We start from the raw sequence: 25,311 nt of genomic DNA, 5'->3' as shown, positions 1-25,311 counted from the left end.
GTCATATGGTCAGGTGAAACCAAAATAGAACTGTTTGGTAGAAACACAACTTGTCGTGTTTGGAGGAGAGAGAATGCTGAGTTACATCCAAAGAACACCATACCTACTGTGAAGCATGGGGGTGGCAACATCATGCTTTGGGGCTGTTTCTCCGCAAAGGGACCAGGACGACTGATCCATGTACAGGACAGAATGAATGGGGCCATGTATCGTGAGATTTTGAGTGCAAACCTTCCATCAGCAAGGGCACTGAAGATGAAACTTGGCTGGGTCTTCCAACATGACAATGATCCCAAACATACCGCCCGGGCAACGAAGGAGTGGCTTCGTAAGAAGCATTTCAAGGTCCTGGAGTGGCCTAGCCAGTCTCCAGATCTCAACCCCATAGAAAACCTTTGGAGGGAGTTGAAAGTCTGTGTTGCCCAGCGACAGCCCCAAAACATCACTGCTCTAGAGGAGATCTGCATGGAGGAATGGGCCAACATACCAGCAACAGTGTGTACCAACCTTGTGAAGACTTACAGGAAACGTTTGACCTCTGTCATTGCCAACAAAGGATATATAACAAAGTATTGAGATGAACTTTTCATATTGACCAAATACTTATTTTCCACCATAATTTGCAAATAAATTCTTTCCAAATCAGCCAATGTGATTGTGTGGATTTGTTTTCTCATTTTGTCTCTCATAGTTGAGGTCTACCTATGATGCCAATTACAGGCCTCTCTCATCTTTTTAAGTGGGAGAACTTGCACAATTGGTGGCTGACTAAATACTTTTTTGCCCCACTGTATGCATTGTTTACCAAATAAATTGTCAATACTGCACTTAGAGGCGCCTTCCTCTCTTTTTCTTCATCCTCTGGAACTCCCTACCACAGTATGGACATCCCCCACCCTGTCTGCCTTTAGGCGATCTTTGAAAACTCACTTATTCAGGGAAGCCTACCCCACCTCCACCTAAGAACTGTGCTTGAATCACCTCCACCAGATCTTCCCCCGAAGCTATCTCACCTTTTGTATCACCTCCCCCTTCCTTTTAGATTGTAAGCTCCACGAGCTGGACCCTCCTATTCCTTCTGTACTGAAATGTATTGTAATTGTATTGTCTCCATTATATTGTAAAGAGCTGCGCACACTGTTGGTGCTATATAAATCCTGTATAATAATAATAATAATATACAAATGTGTCAAACAAATAACAGCGTGGGAAATACACAATGCCAATACAGTAGTAAAGAGGCAAATGGAATCACATTTCCAGAGGATATTTGGTGGTTCATTAAAGATCCAATGGATGTAAAATCCTTCGGGGATTGAGGAGCTTACATTCTAAGGTCACTGCCCAATGCATATAAACGTTGTACATCCAAACTAGACCCAGTTAACCTATATACAAGTTTTTAGAGCACAGGAGGATATCACAGTACACACTTGCAAGCACAGGGAGAACATGCAGATTCCATGCAGACAGTGTCCTGGATGGGATTCCAAACAAGTATTCCCAGTGCTGCAAGGCAGAAGTGATAACCACTAAGCTACTGTGCTGCTCCAGTGGTGGGCCTCGGCTTCAACTCACAGCCAAACCCATTGCTTTCACTCAGGGTTTGGCGTCTCTTCTGCCATAGGCAATAGCAGTTAGGCACATCTTTTGTTAACCTGGATGAAGGTGGGGCCCTTCCTTATACAGAAAATTGTTGTCACCTTAGGTTTCCCACATCCCAATCTTCATGCACAGTGTTTGTCTTCTCTTTCCTTTTGACACTTCCAGACCGAACACTTTTATTCCCTTCCAGTCCAGGCCAATTTTCAGCTTTCAGCACTATCACACTTTGAATGACAATTGCGTGGTCATGCGACACTGTACCCATATGAAAGTTTTAGCATTTTTTTGAGACAGATAAAACTTTATTTTGGTGGTATTTATTCACCGTTGGGATTTTTATTTTTTTTGCTATATAAATGAAAATGTCCAAAAAGTTTGAAAAAAAGTGTTTTTCTTATGAAATTTTGCAAATAAATAATTTTTCTTCATAAATCTTGGCCAAAATTTATTCAGTTATCTTTTAGTAAAAAAAATGATCCAAATTAGTTTATAACCAAAAATTATAATTTTTCAAAAAACATTTTTTACATTTTTATTTTTTATATTATTATTTGTTTTCTTTTTTACATACTGACACCCTAGCAGTACAGTGTCACCATGGTGACACTGTACTACTTGTGGGGGGTGATGAAGATTTTTTATTTATTTTTTTTTTTTACACTGATTGCTTTTACAGACTTTATGGGTGTAAAAGCAATAATTTCTCCTTCTCTCTGGCTGCATTCTTGCAGCCATTGAAAATACTGTATGAGCTGTGATTGGTCACAGCTTGTCACATGGTATAAGGCTGTTGTGAATAGCCTTGTACCATGTGACCTCTGTGATCATTCACAGATTTCACACGTAGTAAGCAATGTCAGAGGTGACATCTTGCTTACTACTATTCATGTGATCACTGATTGGCCAATCAGTGATCACATGATCGGGACCTCACACAGAGGTCCTGTATAACAATCAATGTTCCACTGTGTCCGGAGGACACAGCAGGTACCAGATTGCGGTCCTGCGCTCTCCCACGGAGTGCGCACAAGCGGGGAGGGCGTTTATAAACGGCCACCCGCCCCTGCACTGCTCCCGTCCGGCCGTTTATATACATGGCCTGGATGGGAAGTGGTTGAAACAGCTGTGTGACCAAGTTGAATAAAAAGATGGGGTGCCCTCAGGTGAGGGTCACTCCCAATATATACACTAGTGCCACGTCCTAATTTTGACTAGTCAGAAGAAACAGGAATGCTACAAATGGACTTTATAGGCACAAAGACTAGGTACGCGTATAAATAAATGTATTTATATGCGTACCTAGTCTTTGTGCCTATAAAGTCCATTTGTAGCATTCCTGTTTCTTCTGACTAGCTGTGTGAGCAAACCCTTTTTCTTGTTTTCAATACAATATGAAAGGGTTAACAACCTTGTCAGTTTTTTCTAACTTGCTGTGTCCCATCAGGGAGATTTTCCTTCACTTCCTTTCCCAAAGACACAACAGGAAGTAAGTGGTAATCTCTCCAAGCAAAGGGGAACCCCCCCTTTTTTTTTTTTCACTGGAACAGTTGTCCACATTGGAAGACGTACCATTGCTTGGACTTACCATTACTTTCTGGACTAGTGATAATGGTCATCAGCACAAACAGAGAGGGTGAATCCCCTCAACATGAACAAAGACAACAATACAAACTTGACAGAAGTTTTAACATTCCTATACCCTATCCAATACATAAGAAAAAGGTTTTTCATTTATGTAGACTTTAATATAAATAATATTTACTAAAGCTATGTGTCCTGACTGTTCTCTCTTCTCCCTCTGCCAGCGCTCCGTTGTACAGACGACACCCCAACCACAGAAGTCTTCTCCAGTGCACCAGCTCAATGTCCAGGGCCTGCAGCATGTCCAGGGCACATCGGAGGTATAGCTGTGTTGTCATAGGACTGGGGTTTCATTGTCTACTGAAACAGAAACACGCTGGACATGGTTTTATGTTCTTCCAATGTACAGTTTGGGTATAAATTCAGGAACCTGTGACTCTTTCTCATGTTTACACATTTAAAAGGTACCTGATGAGATAGATGTATAGAAGCCACACTGGTTCATGTTCCAGGGTTGTCATCCTTATCCTTTCACAACTTGATGTCACTTCATGAAACAAGCATGTATATATCAGGTGTTAATGATCTCCTTGAAACATGCATGCTCCAAAACAAGTCAGCAAAAGGAACTCCCAATATTGTGTTCTGACTGCTTCACTTTAAAAGCTTTAGTGATTTGGGGTCATGCCTATTATGCCTAAAAGTATCAAGTCCAGGTGTTTCCAGAAAACGGGGCTCTTCCAACCTTGTGGCGACAGTTTGGTGAAGGTCCTTTTCTGTTCTAGCATGATCATGCCCTGTGCCAGCCAGCCAGCCAGCCAACTCTATAAACACATGGTGGGATGAGTTTGGTGGGAGGAGTGGTGGGATGAGTTTGGTGTGGAGGAGTGGTGGGATGAGTTTGGTGTGGAGGAGTGGTGGGATGAGTTTGGTGTGGAGGAGTGGTGGGAAGAGTTTGGTGTGGAGGAGTGGTGGGATGAGTTTGGTGTGGAGGAATGGTGGGATGAGTTTGGTGTGGAGGAGTGGTGGGAAGAGTTTGGTGTGAAGGCGTGGTGGGATGAGTTTGGTGTGGAGGAGTGGTGGGATGAGTTTGGTGTGCAGGAGTGGTGGGATGAGTTTGGTGTGCAGGAGTGGTGGGATGAGTTTGGTGTGGAGGAGTGGTGGGATGAGTTTGGTGTGGAGGAGTGGTGGGATGAGTTTGGTGTGGAGGAGTGGTGGGATGAGTTTGGTGTGAAGGCGTGGTGGGATGAGTTTGGTGTGAAGGCGTGGTGGGATGAGTTTGGTGTGAAGGCGTGGTGGGATGAGTTTGGTGTGGAGGAGTGGTGGGATGAGTTTGGTGTGGAGGCGTGGTGGGATGAGTTTGGTGTGGAGGCGTGGTGGGATGAGTTTGGTGTGGAGGCGTGGTGGGATGAGTTTGGTGTGGAGGCGTGGTGGGATGAGTTTGGTGTGGAGGAGTGGTGGGATGAGTTTGGTGTGGAGGAGTGGTGGGATGAGTTTGGTGTGGAGGAGTGGTGGGATGAGTTTGGTGTGCAGGAGGGACGTGATTGGCCTACACAGACCCTGACCTCAGTTCTACTGATCATCTTTGGGACGAATTGGAACTCTGAATGAGAGCCAGCTCTTCTCATCCAACATCAGTACCTGACCACACAATCAGTCATTGGGCTGAACTGGCAGAGGTTCCACAGACACACTCCAGAATCTTGTGGAAAGCCTTCCTAGAACAGTAGACGCTCCCATAGCTACAAAGAGGATCATCTCCATGTCTATGCCCATGGTTTTGAAATTTAATGTCCAATAAGCTCATACAGTTTCCTGGTCAGGTGCTGAGAGACTTCTGGCCTTATAGTGTTTCATCCACACACTCCTTTTAGCCCGGGTTCACACTGATGCGGTGCGGAATTTGCAGCGTTTTCAGTGCGAATTCCGCACCGCATCAGAATCGCTCCTCGTTAATGCGAACCGCTGCAGGTGTGTATGTTAAGTTAACAACGCCCTGAAAGCGGTCCGCAAAACATGGTACAATGTGCAGAATCAAATCGCAAAGGTGTGAATACCCGTGCCATCCAATTCCAGTGCGGACCAAAAAAAGGGTCCTGCACCTTTTTGGTGCGGGTACAGTGCGACTAGAGCCATACAAAATGTACGGCTCCAATCGCACCACACACAAATCGCATGTGATTTACACAGGAATGCGGTGCAGTTCCTGTGAGAATCACATGCGATATACCGCACCGCATATATGTGAACCCGGGCTTATAGTTTTTGTCAAGCATTTCATAAAGAAACGAGAGACAAGAGATACCTTAAAGTAAATTTAAATGCGACTTTAACATTTTCACAAGCTTGCTCTTACATATCTTTGTTATTTTCTTATTTGATCCTTTTGTTAAATATACCATTGAAAGCATTTTGTTATATCTGTTTGATAAGTAAAAATAAAATATATATATATATATATATATATATATATATATATATATATATATACACACACACCCGTTGATCCTGCCAGAAATCAAGTAACCTGATAACTTCCTGTGCACTCTGCAGTGCTATCAGTCCTGCACAGTTTCCCTCTGTGAGCTACAGGACAAATCCCCCCTATGTTGTGTTGTGGAGATGGGCAGACGAGGAATTGTAAAGTCCTCTTCTGAGGTGACAACACTAGAACAACTCTGTGTCAGAAATAAGTCCTGCTGTAATAAATCTAGATGAATTACCTCTGGTTCTAAAGTGTTTTATAAGTGGATACCTATTTGTGAGCATTATGTTAACCCCTTAGAATATGTACTTGATGTCCTTTGCTCACTATATACCTGTGTCTTTATTTCTCAGAGCTCAGGCAAACCGACCTCCTGTAGTACAGCTGAGGAGGAGACTAATCAGCAGTCTGTAGACATCGGTTACATCTTCCTGCTCAGTTCAGATCAGGACTTCTACTGCATGCAGCCTATGGTTTCGGGGTCCAAAGAGGAATGGCTGGAGGTGCTGTCTGCCATGCCTTGGCCTCTGCCCCACTCTTCCGTATTCATAGACAGCCCTCAGAGAGTCAAGGTGCAAAAGGTCCCTCAAGTACCCTTGTGTGACACAGCTCCAAAAGTAGGTGACAGGGAGACAAGGATGTGACTAGGGTCAGGACTTTGTGACTGGATACTGTGGAGGAGGAGTGGAGACTGCTCGATGCTTACCCAGACCTCTGTATTGTAGCATTGTCTGACTTGTATCTCTCACTGGCAGGTTCAGCAGATGCAGCAAGTCCCTGTACAGCACGTGTATCCCGGGCAAGTCCAGTATGTGGAAGGAGGAGATGCCAACTACACTGCAAGCACCATGTAAGACCAGAGTGTTGCCGTTTGTATAAAGAGGACCTGTGGCTGACATAATGATGCAAAATAGTTTGGCAGGAAGGGTGGACAGAGTAGGCATGACTGTAAAATCTCCAAAAGTAATACAGCTCTGGGCTACACTCTTTTATAAAGTTGCAAGGGTAGTGGTGTGCAAAACCACATCACCAGAACTACATTGTAGATGAATAATCAACATGGATCACTTGGGTCAAACAATTCCAGTGTTTCTGGGCTGTGCAGGGTCCCACCCGCCCCTGTGTCACTTTGAGGAGGAGGACCTTCTCATCCTTGATACGTTGGCTTTGTTTGAGACAAGTGATGTGATAAATATATATAATATTATCATGGCGCCTAGTGTCTCTGTGTGAAACAATAATGATGTGCCCGCAGTGCGCTGGCAATGTGAAGTGTGAAATGTGCATTTATTATTCTTTCTACAGGAGCTTGGAAAGCAATGCGTGATCAGTGGATCAGGGGTACAATGGTCAGGTTTCATGAGGCACGCCCTGCAGACTTCTGTCCGTACTTTTCTATGGGCTGTCCATTGAAAGCTGCAGGGCTTGTGAATGAACTATGAGAGCGCTCATCAGCGCCCTTGCAGTTCATTCAGTAGTACAACCCATCAGCTGTGGTGGCTGTTGGTACTTGTAGTTCATTCATTCACAAGAAACTGTGAGTGATTGGCGCTGCTGTGTGAGCAGAGCCCCACGCGGCTGCCCTCTTTTTCAAAAAGTGGCAGTGGGTGTGCGGAGAATATCCCTCATCCTCTGTCACACTGTGGGGATGATAGGGGGAACTGGCAGCAGGAGCCAGAACATGAAAACACAGCAAACTCTGTACTCCTGTGTTTGGGGATGGACTTGGCTAGGGTTACATCTCAGATGTCCTGGAGAAAGTTTTCTTTGTATCCAGGAGCCAGAACATGTGACATGTTCCACCCTAAATATGGGTGGAATGCGTGACATGTTCCAAAAGGAGAACTTAGCCTTTAAATGTGTCATGAGTGCCAATTTTTACCACTTACGTGAATGTGTCTTTCAAAATCTACTGGGACAGAGAAGACCTACCTCTATGTCCCACACCTGATATTTATCTTGTAGAGTGAAGGCGAGAATTTTTTTTTGTTTTTGCAGTATTTTCTTCTGGTAGTTGAAACTTAATTCAGTCCCTTTTGTCTCTCAACCACTTTAAACTAAAAGATTATATGGTTACCTCCCACACCCGACTGCAGAACTTCTCCAGGACTTCCCCCATCCTCTGGAACTCACTATCCCAATCCATCAGACTGTCACCTACCCTCCTCACCTTTAGGCACACTCTGAAAACCAATGTCTTCAGGGAAGCCTACCCCGCCCTCACCTAACAGCCGATCTCCTCCACTCCTCCCACCACTCCATCCCCCACAGCCACTTCCTCCTGTACCACTATCCCCTCCCTCCTAGATTGTAAGCTCGAAAGAGCAGGGCCCTCGAACCCGTCGAGTATTGCATTGTCTCATGTACTGTCCACAACTATAATGTACAGCGCTGAGCAAACCTTTTAGCGATATATAAATACTGTATAATAATAATAATATGGTAAGGCCTACAAATCTTCTCACTTCATTTGCGTATTTTATCTGTGTCTCTACAGCCGCTCTGGTTCCTACACCTACACTGAAACCCCACTTTACAGCCAAGCCACAGGATCTACTTATTTCGAGTCTCAGAGTGCCACAGGGCAGGGAAGTTCTCCAACGTCCTCACCAACTGTGGCCAGTAGCCCCATGTATGTGTCTGGAGGACAGATCCTTGCCAGTGCCACCCCTCCAGGGTCTTCTGGAGGAGCTGCTGCAGGAGCAAGTGGAGGATCAGGATCTGGGACCTATGTCATACAGGGTGGATTTATAATGGGCAACTCTACGCAGCCCTACTCTCACACCACACGTGCCTCTCCTGCCACAGTAAGTAGGCCAGTTTTTGTTTTTGAAACCCTTCCAAGAGCCATTTCTCATGAACTTATTGCACTGGGCCCGGGGTCATCTAACCATTACTACATTCAGTATTCCTGAGTGTCCTGTGTAAAATACATCTGCTGTAGAGGCATAGTAGATGTTTATGTGGGCTGAAGCTTTCAATTCTAAACATTTTCCAGAGTGCTGGATGACCCTGGGCTCTGCACATAGAAGTGTGTATTTAAAGGGCAGCCAACACTGGCATCTGTATATGGCAGAGTAATATTGTATGGTTGATACTTGTACACATTGTACCTGTAAGTATTTATACAGCCCAATGGTGAAGTGATGAGTACAATTGCATTGTTTTCTTATGGATCCTCTTTCTTTTTCTTTCTGTATGACTTTTGGTTCTTCCGTGCCAGGTGCAGTGGCTACTGGACAATTATGAGACAGCAGAGGGGGTGAGCCTCCCACGCAGCACCCTTTACTGCCACTATTTGCTGCACTGTCAGGAGCAGAAGCTGGAGCCAGTCAATGCTGCCTCCTTTGGAAAGCTCATCCGCTCAGTCTTCATGGGATTGCGCACTCGACGGTTGGGAACCAGGTACAGGCTAAAAACGATGTCTCCAAAATGAATGTCACGTGAATAGGGAGCGGACTGTCCTGCACAATGATGTGCAGGGCTGCTTTTAGAAACCACAGGGCCCCTTATAGTCTACCTGAAAGGGCCCCCCAAACAGCCAACGCAACATTCCCCCCCATCCCCACAAAAAAACACAGTTTATTTATGCTTCAGTTATGAATGAACACAGTGAGTTATCGGTACTGATCACTCATTGGGTTCATTCAGGAAAGGAAAAGGCTGGTAAATTACTGGAACAGATCCCCTGTATGTCTCTCTCTGCAGCAGCTGAAAGCCAGGGGGAGGGAGAGGAGAAGAAGCCAACTTTCAGCTGCTGCAGGGAGAGCCATACAGGGGATTGGTTCAAGTAACAGCCCCCTACCCCCCGCCATGCCAATAACCCTCCCTGCCCACATCCGATTTAATAAACGGCCCTGTACAGGACTAGAGGTATCCCCTTATCCACAGCCCTGGTGATGTGCATAAGGAGCGCACAGTCCTGCACTGCAGTGTACATAGGGAGTGCACAGTCCTGCATTATGCATAAGGAGTGCCCAGTTCTGCATTGTTATGTATATTGGGAGTGCACTGTCCTCACTGTGATATATATATAAGGAACACACAGTCCTGCAGTATGGTGTGTATAGGGGAGCGCACTGTCATGCAATATGCATAAGGAGAGCTCAGTCCTGCATTGTGATGTATATTGGGAGTGCACAGTCCTCACTGTGATATACAGGTGAAACTCAAAAAATTAGAATATCGTGCAAAAGTTCATTTATTTCAGTAATGCAACTTAAAAGGTGAAACTAATATATGAGATAGACTCATTACATGCAAAGCAAGATAGTTCAAGCCGTGATTTGTCATCATTGTGATAATTATGGCTTGCAGCTTATGAAATCCCCAAATCCACAATCTCAGAAAATGAGAATATTACATGCAATCAATAAAACAAGGATTGTACATAGAACAATATCGGACCTCTGAAAAGTATAAGCATGCATATGTACTCAGTACTTGGTGTGGGCCCCTTTGGCAGCAATTACTGCCTCAATGCGGCATGGCATGGAAGCTATCAGGCTGTGGCACTGCTGAGGTGTTATGGAAGACCAGGATGCTTCAATAGTGGCCTTCAGCTCTTCTGCATTGTTCGTTCTCATGTCTCTCATCTTTCTCTTGGCAATGCCCCATAGATTATCTATGGGGTTCAGGTCAGGCGAGTTTGCTGGCCAATCAAGCACAGTAATCCCACAGTCATTGAACCAGGTTTTGGTACTTTTGACAGTGTGGGCAGGTGCCAAGTCCTGCTGGAAAATGAAGTCAGCATCTCCATAAAGCTCGTCTGCGGAAGGAAGCATGAAGTGCTCCAAAATCTCCTGGTAGGCGGCTGCGTGAACCCTGGACTTAATGAAGCACAGTGGGCCAACACCAGCAGATGACATGGCTCCCCAAATCAACACAGACTGTGGAAACTTCACACAGGGCTTCAAGCATCTTGCAGTGTGTGCCTCTCCATTCTTCCTCCATACTCTGGGTCCTTGGGGCTCTCCATTCTTCCTCCATACTCGGGGTCCTTGGGCCTCTCTATTCTTCCTCCATACTCGGGGTCCTTGGGCCTCTCCATTCTTCCTCCATACTCGGGGTCCTTGTGCTTCTCCATTCTTCCTCCATACTCGGGGTCCTTGTGCCTCTCCATTCTTCCTCCATACTCGGGGTCCTTGGGGCTCTCCATTCTTCCTCCATACTCGGGGTCCTTGGGCCTCTCTATTCTTCCTCCATACTCGGGGTCCTTGGGCCTCTCCATTCTTCCTCCATACTCGGGGTCCTTGGGGCTCTCCATTCTTCCTCCATACTCGGGGTCCTTGGGCCTCTCCATTCTTCCTCCATACTCGGGGTCCTTGTGCTTCTCCATTCTTCCTCCATACTCGGGGTCCTTGGGCCTCTCTATTCTTCCTCCATACTCGGGGTCCTTGGGCCTCTCCATTCTTCCTCCATACTCGGGGTCCTTGTGCTTCTCCATTCTTCCTCCATACTCGGGGTCCTTGGTTTCCAAATGAGATGCAAAAGTTGCTCTCATCAGAAAAGAGGACTTTGGACCACTGAGCAACAGACCAGGTCTGTTTTTCTTTAGCCCAGATAAGACGCTTCTGACGTTGTTTGTTGTTCAGGAGCGGCTTGACAAGAGGAATACGACATTTGAAGCCCATGTCCAGGATCTGTCTATGTGTGGTGGCTCTTGATGCACTGACTCCAGCCTCAGTCCACTCCTTGTGAAAGTCCACAACACTTTTGAATGGCCTTTTCCTGACAATCCTCTCCAGGCTGCGGTCATCCCTGCTGCTTGTGCACCTTTTTCTTCCACACTTTTCCCTTCCACATAACTTTCTATTAATGTGCTTTGATACAGCACTTTGGGAACATCCAACTTCTTTTGCAATTACCTTTTGAGGCTTTCCCTCCTTATGGAGGGTGTCAATGATGGTTTCCTGCACAACTGTCAGGTCGGCAGTCTTTTCCATGATTGTGATTCCTACTGAACCAGACTGAGAGACCATTTAAAGGCTCAGGAACCCTTTGCAGGTGTTATGGCTTAATTAGCTGATTAGAGTGGGACACTTTGAGCCGAGAATATTGCACCTTTTCACAATATTCTCATTTTCTGAGATTGTGGATTTGGGGTTTTCATGAGCTGTAAGCCATAATCATCACAATGATGACAAATCACGGCTTGAACTATCTTGCTTTGCATGTAATGAGTCTATCTCATATATTAGTTTCACCTTTTAAGTTGCATTACTGAAATAAATGAACTTTTGCACGATATTAAAATTTTTCGAGTTTCACCTGTAGGTATATATGGAGCACGCAGTCCTGCAGTGTGGTGTACGTAGGGAGTGCACTCTTCATGTATCTTAAGACTAACATTCTTATTTCTTTTTACTAGAGGAAACTCCAAATACCACTACTACGGCCTCCGTATAAAAGCCAGCTCCCCCCTCTTGCGCCTCATGGAGGATCAGCAGCATCTTGCTATGCGGCAACAGCCATTCTCCCAGAAACAGAGGTAATCTTCTACAGTCATATACAAAAAATAGTGAAGCGCTTGATAAATGAACATATATAAATATATATATTAAAGTGCCATCAGTGAATATAGGTGCTAGGTGTTAATAATTCCTTGTAAACCTCTGGAACATTAAACCCAATAATATATTTAAAATAATACTAAAAAACCAAACTGAATTCATAATATATATAAAACGGTGATAATAACTAAATAAATAAACCAAAATGAATAATCACACCAGTGACAAATAATCTTAAATCTCCAAGAGGTTCCTTATTCTCCTTCACTATTTAAATTGAAAGTGCTCATCAATAATTAAAGTGAACATGTGTATAAAAAAGCTTAATTTAAGTGCATATACAGAACATATATATATGTATAAATCATATATCATATATATATAAATAAAGTCCATGCAAGTGTAGCTTGTGATAGAACAGTGGTCTTCACTTCTAGTGCTCAAACACAAAATCCTCAAATGGCAGCAGTGCCTGCTCACCTCCCCGCACTGACCCTCAAGGGGCCAAAAGGCTACTGATCTCCTCTATGGCCAAACTTTTTTCCTCCTCCTCTCGGTAGCTCAGCAGGTGATCACAGGGTCTCCACTTCTCCTCCACTCATATGTCATATAGGACACAAAACAGAGCTTCCCATAGTATAATATTGTTTAATGTAAGCCACTTCTATTACATATCGGTTGTACTCACATTTGATTTCCTGGTTACAAAAGCCTTCCACCTCATGCCATAGGTGTATCTCATGAACACAGGGGTAAACCAATATGGCCGCTCCGTTCGGACATGCGTCCCACGTGACCGGAAGTGACGTAGTTCTAAACCGGATATGGCGTACCGACGCGTTGCGTCACGTGCGTCGTGACTTCATCAGGGAACCCTGATGAAGTCACGACGCACGTGACGCAACGCGTCGGTACGCCATATCCGGTTTAGAACTACGTCACTTCCGGTCACGTGGGACGCATGTCCGAACGGAGCGGTCATATTGGTTTACCCCTGTGTTCATGAGATACACCTATGGCATGAGGTGGAAGGCTTTTGTAACCAGGAAATCAAATGTGAGTACAACCGATATGTAATAGAAGTGGCTTACATTAAACAATATTATACTATGGGAAGCTCTGTTTTGTGTCCTATATGACATATGAGTGGAGGAGAAGTGGAGACCCTGTGATCACCTGCTGAGCTACCGAGAGGAGGAGGAAAAAAGTTTGGCCATAGAGGAGATCAGTAGCCTTTTGGCCCCTTGAGGGTCAGTGCGGGGAGGTGAGCAGGCACTGCTGCCATTTGAGGATTTTGTGTTTGAGCACTAGAAGTGAAGACCACTGTTCTATCACAAGCTACACTTGCATGGACTTTATTTATATATATATGATATATGATTTATACATATATATATGTTCTGTATATGCACTTAAATTAAGCTTTTTTATACACATGTTCACTTTAATTATTGATGAGCACTTTCAATTTAAATAGTGAAGGAGAATAAGGAACCTCTTGGAGATTTAAGATTATTTGTCACTGGTGTGATTATTCATTTTGGTTTATTTATTTAGTTATTATCACCGTTTTATATATATTATGAATTCAGTTTGGTTTTTTAGTATTATTTTAAATATATTATTGGGTTTAATGTTCCAGCGGTTTACAAGGAATTATTAACACCTAGCACCTATATTCACTGATGGCACTTTAATATATATATTTATATATGTTCATTTATCAAGCACTTCACTATTTTTTGTATATATTTGGTTACTTAATGGTTAAGGTAGAGTGACAGCAGCTGTTGAGATAGGGACCTTGCCTGTATTGAGCGCAGGAGGATACCTGTAATATTGTAATCTTCTACAGTCTCCTCCCTCTGTGGTATTCCTACCAATCACAGATCAGTCATTGATGATTCCCTCTCCTCTTCTGTGTGTGTTGTCTTTTGAAGCTGGTTTAATCTGCTTATATTTTGCCTTCCCTGGTTCCTTATTTCCCCCCATTTCAACATGCTAATGGCATTTTTAAAGAGAACCTTTCTATTGCCATTACATATCTTATTTTAGACCCAGTGACAGCATCACTGGATCCCTTTGCTTCTCTATGCAATGCAGGCAGATCATGGGTGGTGAGAAAGTCCAGCAGGGTACTATACGTAGGTTCTTGAAAACATCACAGTACTGTGCTTCTGGACTTCTCTCGAGCTCTCAGCCCTGATGCAATCAGTGGGTGGGCTTTTGGGAGGAGTTGTGCAAATAGCAAAAAAGCCTTGACGGGTGGATGTCTGTTTGGAGAAGTGGGCTGAATTAGCCTGCAGACCACCCTAGGTAACATCCACATGTATTGCTGAGCCTTCATCATTGGAAAAATTGACCAAAGCAGGCCAGGGACAGGAAGGCTAGGGAAGAAAGGGCGTAGGTGATGCTGGATGTTCTCCAGCCCAGATATGAGGCAAGCTCTACTTGCAGCTTCTAATACACACTTTAGTCTGCAGTGACATTATTATTATATTATTATACAGTATTTATAAAGCGCCAATAGTTCTCTCAGCGCTGTACATTACAAAGGGGAACAGAACACGTGACAGAACAATACCAATACAATGCAAAACATGAGGGGATTGAGGGCCCTGCTCCTTGGAGCTTACAATCTAGGAGGGAGGGGATGGTGGCACAGGAGGAGATAGCTGTGGGGGATGGAGTGGTAGGAAGAGTGGAGGAGGTCGGCAAGTTAGCAGGGGGTGGGGTAGGCTTCCCTGAAGAGATGGGTTTTCAGGGTGCACCTAAAGGAGAGGAGAGTAGGTGATAATCTGATGGGTTGGGGTAGGGAGTTCCAGAGGATGGGTGACACCCTGGAGAAGTCCTGGAGGTGGGCATGGGAGGAGGAGACCAGGGAAGTAGAGAGAAGGAGGTCTTGTGAGGAGCGGAGTGTGGGTGTTGGGCGGTACTTGGATATTAGGTCAGTGATGTAGTTCGGGGCAGTATGGTGGACGGCTTTGTACGTCAGTGTTAGGATTTTGAATTTGATCCGTTGGGCAATCGGAAGCCAGCGGAGGGATTGGCAGAGGGGGGTGGCGGAGATGGAGCGGTTGGAAAGGTGAATGAGTCTGGCAGCCGTATTCAGGATCGACTGAAGCGGGGATAGACATTGGTCAATCAGTGATCACAGGAACAATAGTAAACAAGATGTCACTTCCTGAAATCATTGCTTACCACGTGTGAAATCTGTGAATGATCACAGAGGTCACATGGTACAAGGCTATTCACAACAGCCTTGTACCATGTGACAAGCTGTGACCAATCACAGCTCACACAGTATTTCTCAATGGCTGCAAGAATGCAGCCAGAGAGAAGGAGAAATGATTGCTTTTATATTCTTTATAGGTGTAAAAGCAATCAGTGTAAAAAAAGAGAAAAAAAAAAATCTTCGTCACCCCCCCCCCCCCCACAAGTAGTATAGTGTCACTATGGTGACACTGTACCGCTAGGGTGACAGTATGTTAAAACAAAAAACATAAATAATAATATAAAAAAAAATAAAAATGTGTGAAAAATTATAATTCTTGGTTATAAACTAATTTGGGTTATTTTTTTTTACTAAAAAGATAGATGAATACATTTTGGCCAAGATTTATGAAGAAAGATTATTTATTTGCAAAATTTTGTAAGAAAAACACTTTTTTAAAAAATGTTAATTTAAAAAGAAAAACGCTTTTTTTTTTTTTCAAAATGTTCGGGATTTTTCATTTACAGTATATAGCAAAAAAATAAAAATCCCAGTGATGAATAAATACCACCAAAATAAAATGGTAACTGTCTCAAAAAATCCTAAAAAATTCATATGGGTACAGTGTTGCATGACCGTGCAATTGTCATTCAAAGTGTGACAGCGATGAAAGCTGAAAATTGCCCTGGGCAGGAAGGGGGTGAAAGTGTCCGGACAGGAAGTGGTTAAATGAACTGTGGTAACATTGTGAATATTGTTGCAATCCCTGTAGTCAACCGCAAAATGTGGTTCAAGAGAATCTGTCAAGTTTCTCGGTAAAGTAACAGATTCTCTAGATAGGGGTACTCTCATCCAATTTTACCAACTTTCCCTGCTCTTTGCTGCTTCTATTAGGGCCCTTGAAATAACCTTTGCTCCCAGGATGTAGTGCTCTGACCTAAGAAACCAATTGTCTCACCCAAACACTGTGATGGAGGAGAGGAGAGTCATTGACCCTGTGTATGTACCAGGGGCGGACTGACCATTTGGAAACTCGGGCACTGCCCGAGGGCCCGGGGTCAGTAGGGGGCCCCATGAGATGCCCCTGGTACCTTTTGGCTATAGGCTATTTTGAGTTTGGGCAAGAACACAGGGGCCCCATGATCCCCTATTGCCCGGGGGCCCCATGAGTTGTCAGTCCGCCCCTGCTACGTACCCACATTGACTGCTGCGGTCAGGGGCGGACTGACAACTCATGGGGCCCCCGGACAATAGGGAATCATGGGGCCCCTGTGTCCTTATCCACACTCAAACCACACCCAAAAAAGCCTATGAAAGGTACTAGGGGCATCTCATGGGGCCCCCTACTGACCCTGGGCCCTCAGGCAGTGCCCGAATAGTCAGTCCGCCCCTGGCTGCGGTGCTTAAACAGGGTTTAGAGTCATGGCTGAGAAATACTAGGGGTGGGGGGAGCTGAATAGGCCATTTGATAGATTTTGTTTTTTATTTTCGGTTAACATTCCCTGTTAATTTGTGCCATGCTTACCAACTGCCACTTTGTGCATCTGACAACTTTCATTTCTCCAAGGATGAAGCCCATTCAGAAAATGGAAGGAATGAGTAATGGGGTAGGAGGAACCCAGCAGCCACCCTCTGGCCTTTCAGATATCAGCTCCCAGGTTCAGCAGTACCAGCAGTTCCTTGGTAGGTGATGAGTGATGAGTTTCTTCCCATGTCCATACATCACCAGTCCTTTATAATCCTCCATGTCTTCTGTGCAGATGCCTCCCGGACTTTGCCTGAGTTTTCAGACATAGACCTGCAGGAAAAACCACTACCTGAGGGAGTCGCTTCGGCTGAAATCAAGGCCTTCCAGCTGCTTTATCGAGAGCACTGTGAGGTAAGTGATTGCAGCTTGTCCTCTTATTTTATAAGAATTCTGCTACTTTGTAAAAACTGCAGGCATCCCATGAGTTAAGTCTGATGAGGTGCCCTCCTAGACATATCTATATTATTCAAGTCTGACATGTTTATTGTGCTGAAGGAAGATAATTTCCAGAGCTCTGATGCTGCTCACCATGTTCTTTCAAGAGCAGAGTCGATGGAACTGTTATACCGGCCCCTCCCCTCCTTCACATTCACGGAAGCCTTTCTATTATATGAACTTATCAAAGAAATAGTGCAGAGCTTAAATCAATAGTCCTCAGTTATTCCCGATCAGTGGATGTTCCTCAATACGGAATGTCACTCAATGTAAGAAATGCCCACTCACCGGAACCACACTTGATACAGTGCAGTGTATGAATATTATTCCCTGGTGTCACTGGAAGTGTACATCTGGTTCAGCCCTTGGAAGAGTATCCCTCTTTAGATCAGACAGGTCCAGGGTCACAGCAAATAAGGCTCCGACACAGAGTTCCCCTTAACTGATGTTTGGGTGTTACTTTTGCAGCCAATAGAAACCTCCCACTCTGGATGGAATCGGAGTAACACAGCTTCTGAAAAAAAGGGGGTTCTCCCCATGCGGGGTTACTCCGATTCCATCCAGAGTGGGAGGTTTCTATTGGCTGCAAAAGTAACACCCACACATCCCTTAAGGGGAACTCTGTGTCGGAGCCTTATTTGCTTTGACCCTGGACCTGTCTGATCTAAAGAGGGATACTCTTCCAAGGGCTGAACCAGATGTACACTTCCAGTGACACCAGGGAATAACTATTATACACTGCACTGTATCAAGTGTGGTTCTGGTGAGTGGGCATTTCTTACATTCCGTATTGAGGAACATCCACTGATCGGGAATAACTGAGGACTATTGATTTACGCGCTGCACTATTTCTTTGATATTATTTATTGAGGTTTTACTGGTTGCCTTGAGTGTACAGCTGCTGAACTGATTAGCGCTCACTTTTTTACTTTGTTTACCTATTTTATTATATGAACTTGTTCACAAAATGCAAAGGCTTCTGTGAATGGGCAGCAGAGGGGAGGGATGGACATAGCTGCTCTGCGTGCGTCTCACCTCTGTCAAAGCCTCCAGTGTCCGTGTATCCTCCCAGGAGTGCAATGAACCTGTCACATATACAAAAGTTATTTGAGACACGTCCTGATGGTGACATGCAGCTACTTGGACTTAAAGTGTTACTCAACCCAGGACCCTGCATGTATTATATCTGGTCTCCCACATTACACAGAACATGGAAATGCAAGTATTTGAATAACTATAAACTTTCACAGGAGCTTACAAGCTTTACACAGTGGGAAAAAAAAAGGAAGACATTACTCTTGGGTAAATGGAAGAGGATGTGCAGAGGGTACATATTTATATGAAGATCACCAACATTTTGTAAACAAATGACCTTCTGTTTCGCTGTGTACTTACCTCTCCCATGACAGCGATGGGGGTCTCTCCCCGGGCCTGGGCTACCCTATGCTCTATCAGATAATACATGTACTCATCATACAGCAGGCGGATAAGATGGAAGGAGCCAAAGCTAGCTGCACTGCGCAGAGTCAGGTCTCGAATCACCATTGAGCTGGAAATGAAAACAGAAGTCTGTGTCATGTGGCTGGTTCTGTGTCCAATCATATCTCTTCTTCATACTTCACAACAGAAAATGAAAGAAAATCTCAGGAACAAAAACCTTTTTTTTTCAGTATGTCTGGAAATTGGCAGGTTTTTACTGCTGTGTCACCGGTGAAGAGATTTCCCCTCTCTTCCTGTCTTAGTGACTGCCGGATCACATACAGTGGATATAAAAAGTCTATACACCCCTGTTAAAATATCAGGTTTCTGTGATGTAGAAAAATGAGACAAAGATAAATCATTTCAGAACTTTTTAGCCATGTGTTCAGTAACGTCATGGAGAAGCATTTCTGAGTGATTTTCGTATGCGCAGCTAAATTGACGCACTTCAAAAACACCTATGTGGGGTGTTTAATATTTATTCATAGGCCTGGTTAACACACAGAACACTGTAAATTGTGAGGACACGGAGCTGCTTTGAACATCTAGTTTTCTATTTGTAGCAGAGCTCTATAAAAGAAGGATCGGAGGAATAGGAGAGATGAATGTGCTTTGTGAAATACGCTTACCTCCATTCCCCTGGTCCACCAGTCAGTCATATGAATATCTCTGTATGGTTGACTTCTGGGGCGATGCCGCTGGTGCTTCCAAAACAACATAATATTCCCCACTGCAGTTTTTTGTTTTTTTTTTTACAAACGATTTTATTGAGTATAAGTAGATAATAAAATAACAGCACATTTTCAAATATTAACAGCAAAAACAAGGCACTTTGGAAAAGTACAATTCAGAAAAAGATATCATAATAATGAAGAGAAGAAACAGAAGAAAAGTAGATTGCAAGTACATGAAATACGTTAATGATAAGAGAAATTGAATAATACGTCTGTCAACAGCATCTGTCAGTCATTGTTCACTGAAAACGTTATCAGTCATGCAATAAATGTCTATAATCCCTCCATGACTCCCATTTTTTATCAAATAAGTGCATCTTATCCAGCAAAGTATAATGAATGCGTTCCATGAGCATTACAGCATCAATTCTGTGCAGGATGGAGGCCAAAGGTACAGCATTGGATCTCCAGTGTAAGGCAATAGACCATAAAGTGGCAATACAAATAGTATGTATCAATCTCATAATGGCATCAGGGACCCCTGGGATATGAGCCCCCAATAGGCAAGTCTGAATAGATAAGCATACTGGGGTACCCGCCAGTGAGGTGGCCACCTCGGATATCCTGCGCCAAATCAAAGATATGGACGGGCAATCCCAAAATATATGCACCAAAGTGCCTGTAAAACCACAGCCTCGAAAACATAGAGGGGACGTTTGTGGGTACAATCTATGTAGTCTTGATGGGGTATAATACCATCTAGTTAAAACCTTAAGGGCCGTTTCAAGAACCGAAAGAGAGATCGAGAGCTTTTACAGATATTGTCCACCATGGAATCCCAATCCTCATCCGAAAAAGTGGTACCACTATCCTCCTCCCACCTCTGTCGGTACAACGGAGGCGTATGAAAAAGACAAAGTAAAGATTGGTGATAAAAATTGGAAATAAGACCCCTACCCCTGGGAGAGTCACGGCTGGTACGTTCAAAAAAGGAAACCGGAGAAGACGGTGTAAGGCCAGAATGTGATTCAAAAAAGTGTCTAATCTGTCGGTAACGATGGTACTCGCGAAGGGGAATATCAAAAACACTGCAGTTTTTTTGAGAGTGGAGAGACCTGGGCTTCTGTGATCTAGAATCCACTTGTAGTAAGACTATAGTCCAGACTTAGTGTTGTACTTATTAAAGCGGAGTTCCACCTGAAGAAAAAAAAAAATGTCAGCAGCTACAAAAACTGTAGCTGCTGACTTTTAAAATACAGACACTTACCTATCCAGAGGTGTCCTCACCACCGCTGGTTTCACCGGCCGTCTTCTCTCCCTTGCGTCGGCATCTTCAGCTTGCGGCTTCACAGCCAGGTGCCCACTGCACATGTGCGAGAAGCGCTGCGCTTTGTGAATGGCCCAGTAGTCTTCTGGGACCTGCCACGTGTCACTATGGGGAGGACAACTTCGCTTCCAATCGCCTAGGCGATTGCAGCAGAAGTGGGAGCAGATACCTGTCAAATTTGGGTACCCGCCCCCCCTCCCGCTCCCCAAAGGTGCCAATCTTTAATGGGGAGCGGGGGAAGAAGGCTTAAAGCGGAACTTCCCCTTTTGGGTGGAGCTCCGCTTTAAAGTAGGAGTAAAGAAGAATGAGAACACAATTGGATTTGTTGCCCAGAATGACCAATCAGGTTTCATCTGGTATTGCCTGTGAAAAGGAAACACGCTTCTGATTGGTCACTGTGGGCAACCACTTTACTTTTTTGTTTAGTAAATGTATTTCGGTGCTGTGCTCCCTGCTTTATATTGCACTGGTTATGTCTGATGATGTCTGGTTAGCAGAACTGCCTTGTCTTACTCTTGACTTCTTGTGTCACAGGCTATAGTGGACGTGGTGGTGAATCTTCAGTTCACCTTGGTGGAGACCCTGTGGAAAAAGTTTTGGAGGTTCAACCAGACTCAGCACAGCGACAGCACTGTGTGCGTATCAGTACAACCACCGGACACCTTTGTACCTCAATACTTCTCTTCCACAGTTCCCTGCTTCCCCATGGTTTCTCCATACCTATGTCACTGTGCCTTTACAATGACCCCTTTCTCTCCTTTCTTTCACCCTACAGAGATGATGAAGCAGAGAAACGTTTGCCAAAGGACAGTTTGGTTCTTTTGTCAAAGTATGAGCCTTTGCTGAAATGGAGCCGGGACTGTGACCACTTGCTATACCAGGGCCTTGTAGAGACCCTCATCCCGGATGTGCTGCGCCCAATTCCCAGTGAGTGTTTTCTTGTAGCCAGAAAAAAAGTAATAGTAATCTAGGCACAGCAAAACTGAGCACAAGGTTCCTTAACCTCCCTGGCGGTATGATTCTTTCCGATTTTTGGTGCTGAAAGCGGTACCATTATTTTGCATGGAAATATGTAGTTTTTTATTGTAGGCTGTAATTTTTAGGAATAACTCACTGAAATCTGTCCGAACAAGAGTCTAGTAAACATCCCGGGTATGATAAAATTTGAAACACGAAATCATAAATTATAATTTAATAAATAATCATAAAAAATAATAATATAATAATAATAAATTTAATTCAATAATATAATCAAACCAAAAACACTGAAATTTGAAATACAGAGGGAAATTTGCACATCACTGAGCAAAGTCACAAAATCGTTTTCAGTGTCTGATGACGAATTTCCCCCACGAATCATTATCACTCAATTCTGCAAGTGGTTCTGATTTACTATCGCTGTTCTCTAGCCGGTCTAAAACCGCTTTTGACCTAAAGGGACACTTTTTGGACATCATGGACTTTTCTAAGTTTCCAGGCAGAAAGAACAGTCAAAATGCAGGCAGGGCACCGGACAAAGCATTAGGGACAAAATATATGTGAAATGCATTGAAACAGCAATGACAGCAAAAATGACATTTTTAAAAATTTCAAATTTCCCGCCGGTTCCGGCGCCCGTACGTCCCAACGTCACAGGGACCGGAACACAGAAGCCGGATGCCGGCATCGGCCGGAGGAGATGGCCGGGGACGCTGGAGGGGACACATCGCGAGAGCGAAGGACAAGGTAAGTGCTGCAGGGACCCCCAGAGCAACGCCGCATGGTAAGCCCGAGTGTAGCTCGGGGTTACCGCTTTTGGTATAGAAATTTTACCCCGAGCTACACTCGGCAAAACCACTAAGGAGGTTAAAAAAACAACTAATCTTGCAACAATTAATTTTACGTGTGAATGAGATTAGGAGTATTTAAATTAAATCTATCATAGGAGAAATCTGCGTCTGCCATGGCTGATCTGCTTTTGAAAATTCTTACTTGGCTGCTTTGCGTCACTGACCTGAAATACGTATGCAGATTATAAAAGTCTGAAGTCCTTATCTGCAAGAGGACAAGGGGGCACTCTTTACGTCTGGAGGAAAAGAAATGTAATCTCCAAACACGGAAAGGTTTCTTCACAGTGAGAGCTGTGAAAATGTGGAATAGACTCCCTCAAGAGTTGGTTCTGGCTAGCTCAGTGGATTACTTTAAAAAAGTCCTGGATTCTTTCTTGGATACACAGAATATAACTGGATATAACATTTATAGGTAAAGTTGATTCAGAGAATATCCGATTGCCTCTCGGGGGATCAGGAAGGAATTTTTTCCCCTGCAGGAGTAAATTGCTGGTTTGTTTGCCTTCCTCTGGATCAACTGTGTGTGTAGGATTATAACTTTTTTTTTATTTTTTAATGGTTGAACTGGATGGACTTTTGTCTATCAGCCAGGCTAATTATGTAACTATTGCATATTTATTTGGATTGATGAAGCCAACGGGTCAGCAGGACAGGTAGCAACTATTTAAAGTGTTTCTAAAGGCAGAAGGTTTTTTTTTTTTTTTTTACCTTTAATGTATTCTTTGCGTTAAGGTAAAAAACCTTCTGTGATTAGGATCCCCCTCAGCCCCCCATACTTAGCTGAGCCTGATTTCAATCCAGCACTATACCTGAGAGCAGTGGCTCTCCCTGCTCTCTCTCCACTCACTGGACATGGAGGCAGCAGTGGGAGACTTTGGCTCATGCAGCTGTCAGTCACAGCCTATGATAAGGGAGCGGGGGCAGGGCCGAGCCACGCTCTGTGTGTCAATGGACATACAGAGCCTGGCTCAGAATTTAGCCCACTTGCTATATGAGTGACCTCTTGCTATGGGGGCACTTGTGAGGAAGGGGCCCAAGAAGAGGAGGTTCGAAGCTGCTCTGTGCAAAACCATTGCACAGAGCAAATAAGTATAACTTGTTTTTTATTTTAAAACTTAAAAGAAAATGTTTTCCTTTACAATCACTTTAAGGAAAAAAAGGGTGAGAGTGTCAGCTCAATGTTTCTCACCTGACAGATTTGGGTGTTTTCTGTATGTGCTGTGATTTCTAGCATGACTTGCCAGTAGCAATTTCCCAAACTTTGTTCCCTCAGGTGCCCTGACACAAGCCATCCGAAACTTTGCCAAGAGTCTAGAGAGTTGGTTAACAAGTGCTATGATGAATATTCCAGAGGAGATGGTCAGAGTGAAGGTAAGATGAACAGGAATCCTTCCCTATGCTCAGTGGTGCTACCAGTGGTTAATAGTGGAACTGCAACTCAGAAGATAATTAAAGCGGAGCTCCACCCAAAAGCGGAAGTTCCGATTTAAGGACTGCTCCCCCGCTCCCCATTTAAGGATTGGCGCCTTTAGGGGGTAGGGTTGGAGAGGTTACTTGAGTTTGACAGGTACCCGCTCCCACCTCCGGTCCGATCACCTAGGTGTCCTCCCTCCTTCCCTATAGTCTTTTGGGACACGTGACAGGTCCCAGAAGACTACTGGACCATTCATGAAGCGCAGCGCTACTCGCGCATGCGCAGTGGGTACCCGGCTGTGAAGCCGCAAGCTGTCACAGCCTGGTGCCCACACTGAAGATGCCAGCACCTGGAAGACAGGATGGCCGGTGAAACGAGCTGCGGGGGACACACCGCGGGACCTAGGGACAGGTAAGTGGCTGTTTTTTAAAAGTCAGCAGCTACAGTTTTTGTAGCTGCTGACTTTTATTTTTTGACAGGGTGAGTGGAACTCCGCTTTAAGATGATTGCAACCGTCACACTCAGAGTGGATAATTGTTGGTCACATAAAATCCTTTTAACGTCGCAAATGATCTTCTGCACAAATCTAACACATTCTACTCTCTTCAAGAGGTGGCTCATGTGACTAGTTTTTTGACGTTGGTCACATACAGTTGTCAGGATTACTGTTCAGGCAGGGCTGCAGATTGGAGAGCTGTACGTAAACGTCAGTCTTCTAAAGCGGAACTAAACCCTTCTATCCTTTTCAGCCGAAGAAGCTGCTATCCTAGCCTCTGTTGGATCTGTAACTGTCATGGTGCTGCACATGTGATCAGTTATTAATCCAGACATTTGATGGTTTGACAGTTTGGTTGAAAACACAAGCAAATGTGACAGTTGGAATATCCGGGAATATAACTGTTCTTTTTTTTGTTTTAAACAGTAAATTGATGGATTTAGTTCCGCTTTACACTAGGTTCACATCTGGGCGGGTGGTGCCGCTGCGGATCCACACGAAAATCTGTGCAGCCGCACCACCCACACAGAGGTTCTAATGGCACACCACCCGCACTGGGAACTGAGGTTCCTGTGTGGGCTCCGTTTTCCAAAGAAGTGCAGCGACTTCTTCCCTGTGTGGCATGGGAGTCCATTCAAATGAATGGGCTCTCGTGCCCGTGCAAAATGCGGCCCGCACGGCCGCATGGATGTGAACCGGGGGGGGTTATACAGAGAACATTGGTCACGTGAG

The 25,311-nt window shown here is 44.4% G+C and overlaps 1 protein-coding gene across 5 annotated transcripts in view; it reads left to right on the top strand.

The window, feature by feature from the left end:
- The window catches only part of RFX1 (regulatory factor X1), an 82,044-nt gene that overhangs the window by 35,177 nt on the left and 21,556 nt on the right, over positions 1 to 25,311 (top strand). For 4 of the 5 annotated variants that reach the window (XM_089652646.1, XM_089652645.1, XM_089652644.1 and 1 more), the window contains 10 exons: positions 3,411 to 3,506; positions 6,427 to 6,521; positions 8,169 to 8,478; positions 8,895 to 9,076; positions 12,042 to 12,161; positions 16,965 to 17,080; positions 17,158 to 17,276; positions 21,375 to 21,475; positions 21,616 to 21,767; positions 23,943 to 24,040. In XM_089652646.1, coding sequence (XP_089508772.1) covers positions 3,411 to 3,506; positions 6,427 to 6,521; positions 8,169 to 8,478; positions 8,895 to 9,076; positions 12,042 to 12,161; positions 16,965 to 17,080; positions 17,158 to 17,276; positions 21,375 to 21,475; positions 21,616 to 21,767; positions 23,943 to 24,040 — 1,389 coding nt within the window. Of the gene's footprint in view, positions 1 to 3,410; positions 3,507 to 6,024; positions 6,289 to 6,426; positions 6,522 to 8,168; positions 8,479 to 8,894; positions 9,077 to 12,041; positions 12,162 to 16,964; positions 17,081 to 17,157; positions 17,277 to 21,374; positions 21,476 to 21,615; positions 21,768 to 23,942; positions 24,041 to 25,311 lie in introns of all 5 variants that reach the window. The other variant, XM_089652647.1, reaches the window with a different exon arrangement.

Source organism: Staurois parvus, unplaced genomic scaffold (genome assembly GCF_062004578.1).
Source record: "Staurois parvus isolate SC_StPar_1 unplaced genomic scaffold, SC_StPar_1.0 ptg000689l, whole genome shotgun sequence".
NCBI classification, from domain to species: Eukaryota; Metazoa; Chordata; class Amphibia; order Anura; family Ranidae; genus Staurois; species Staurois parvus.
The sequence above is the reverse complement of the archived record's forward strand: the minus strand, read 5'-3'. Positions and strand labels throughout refer to the sequence as shown.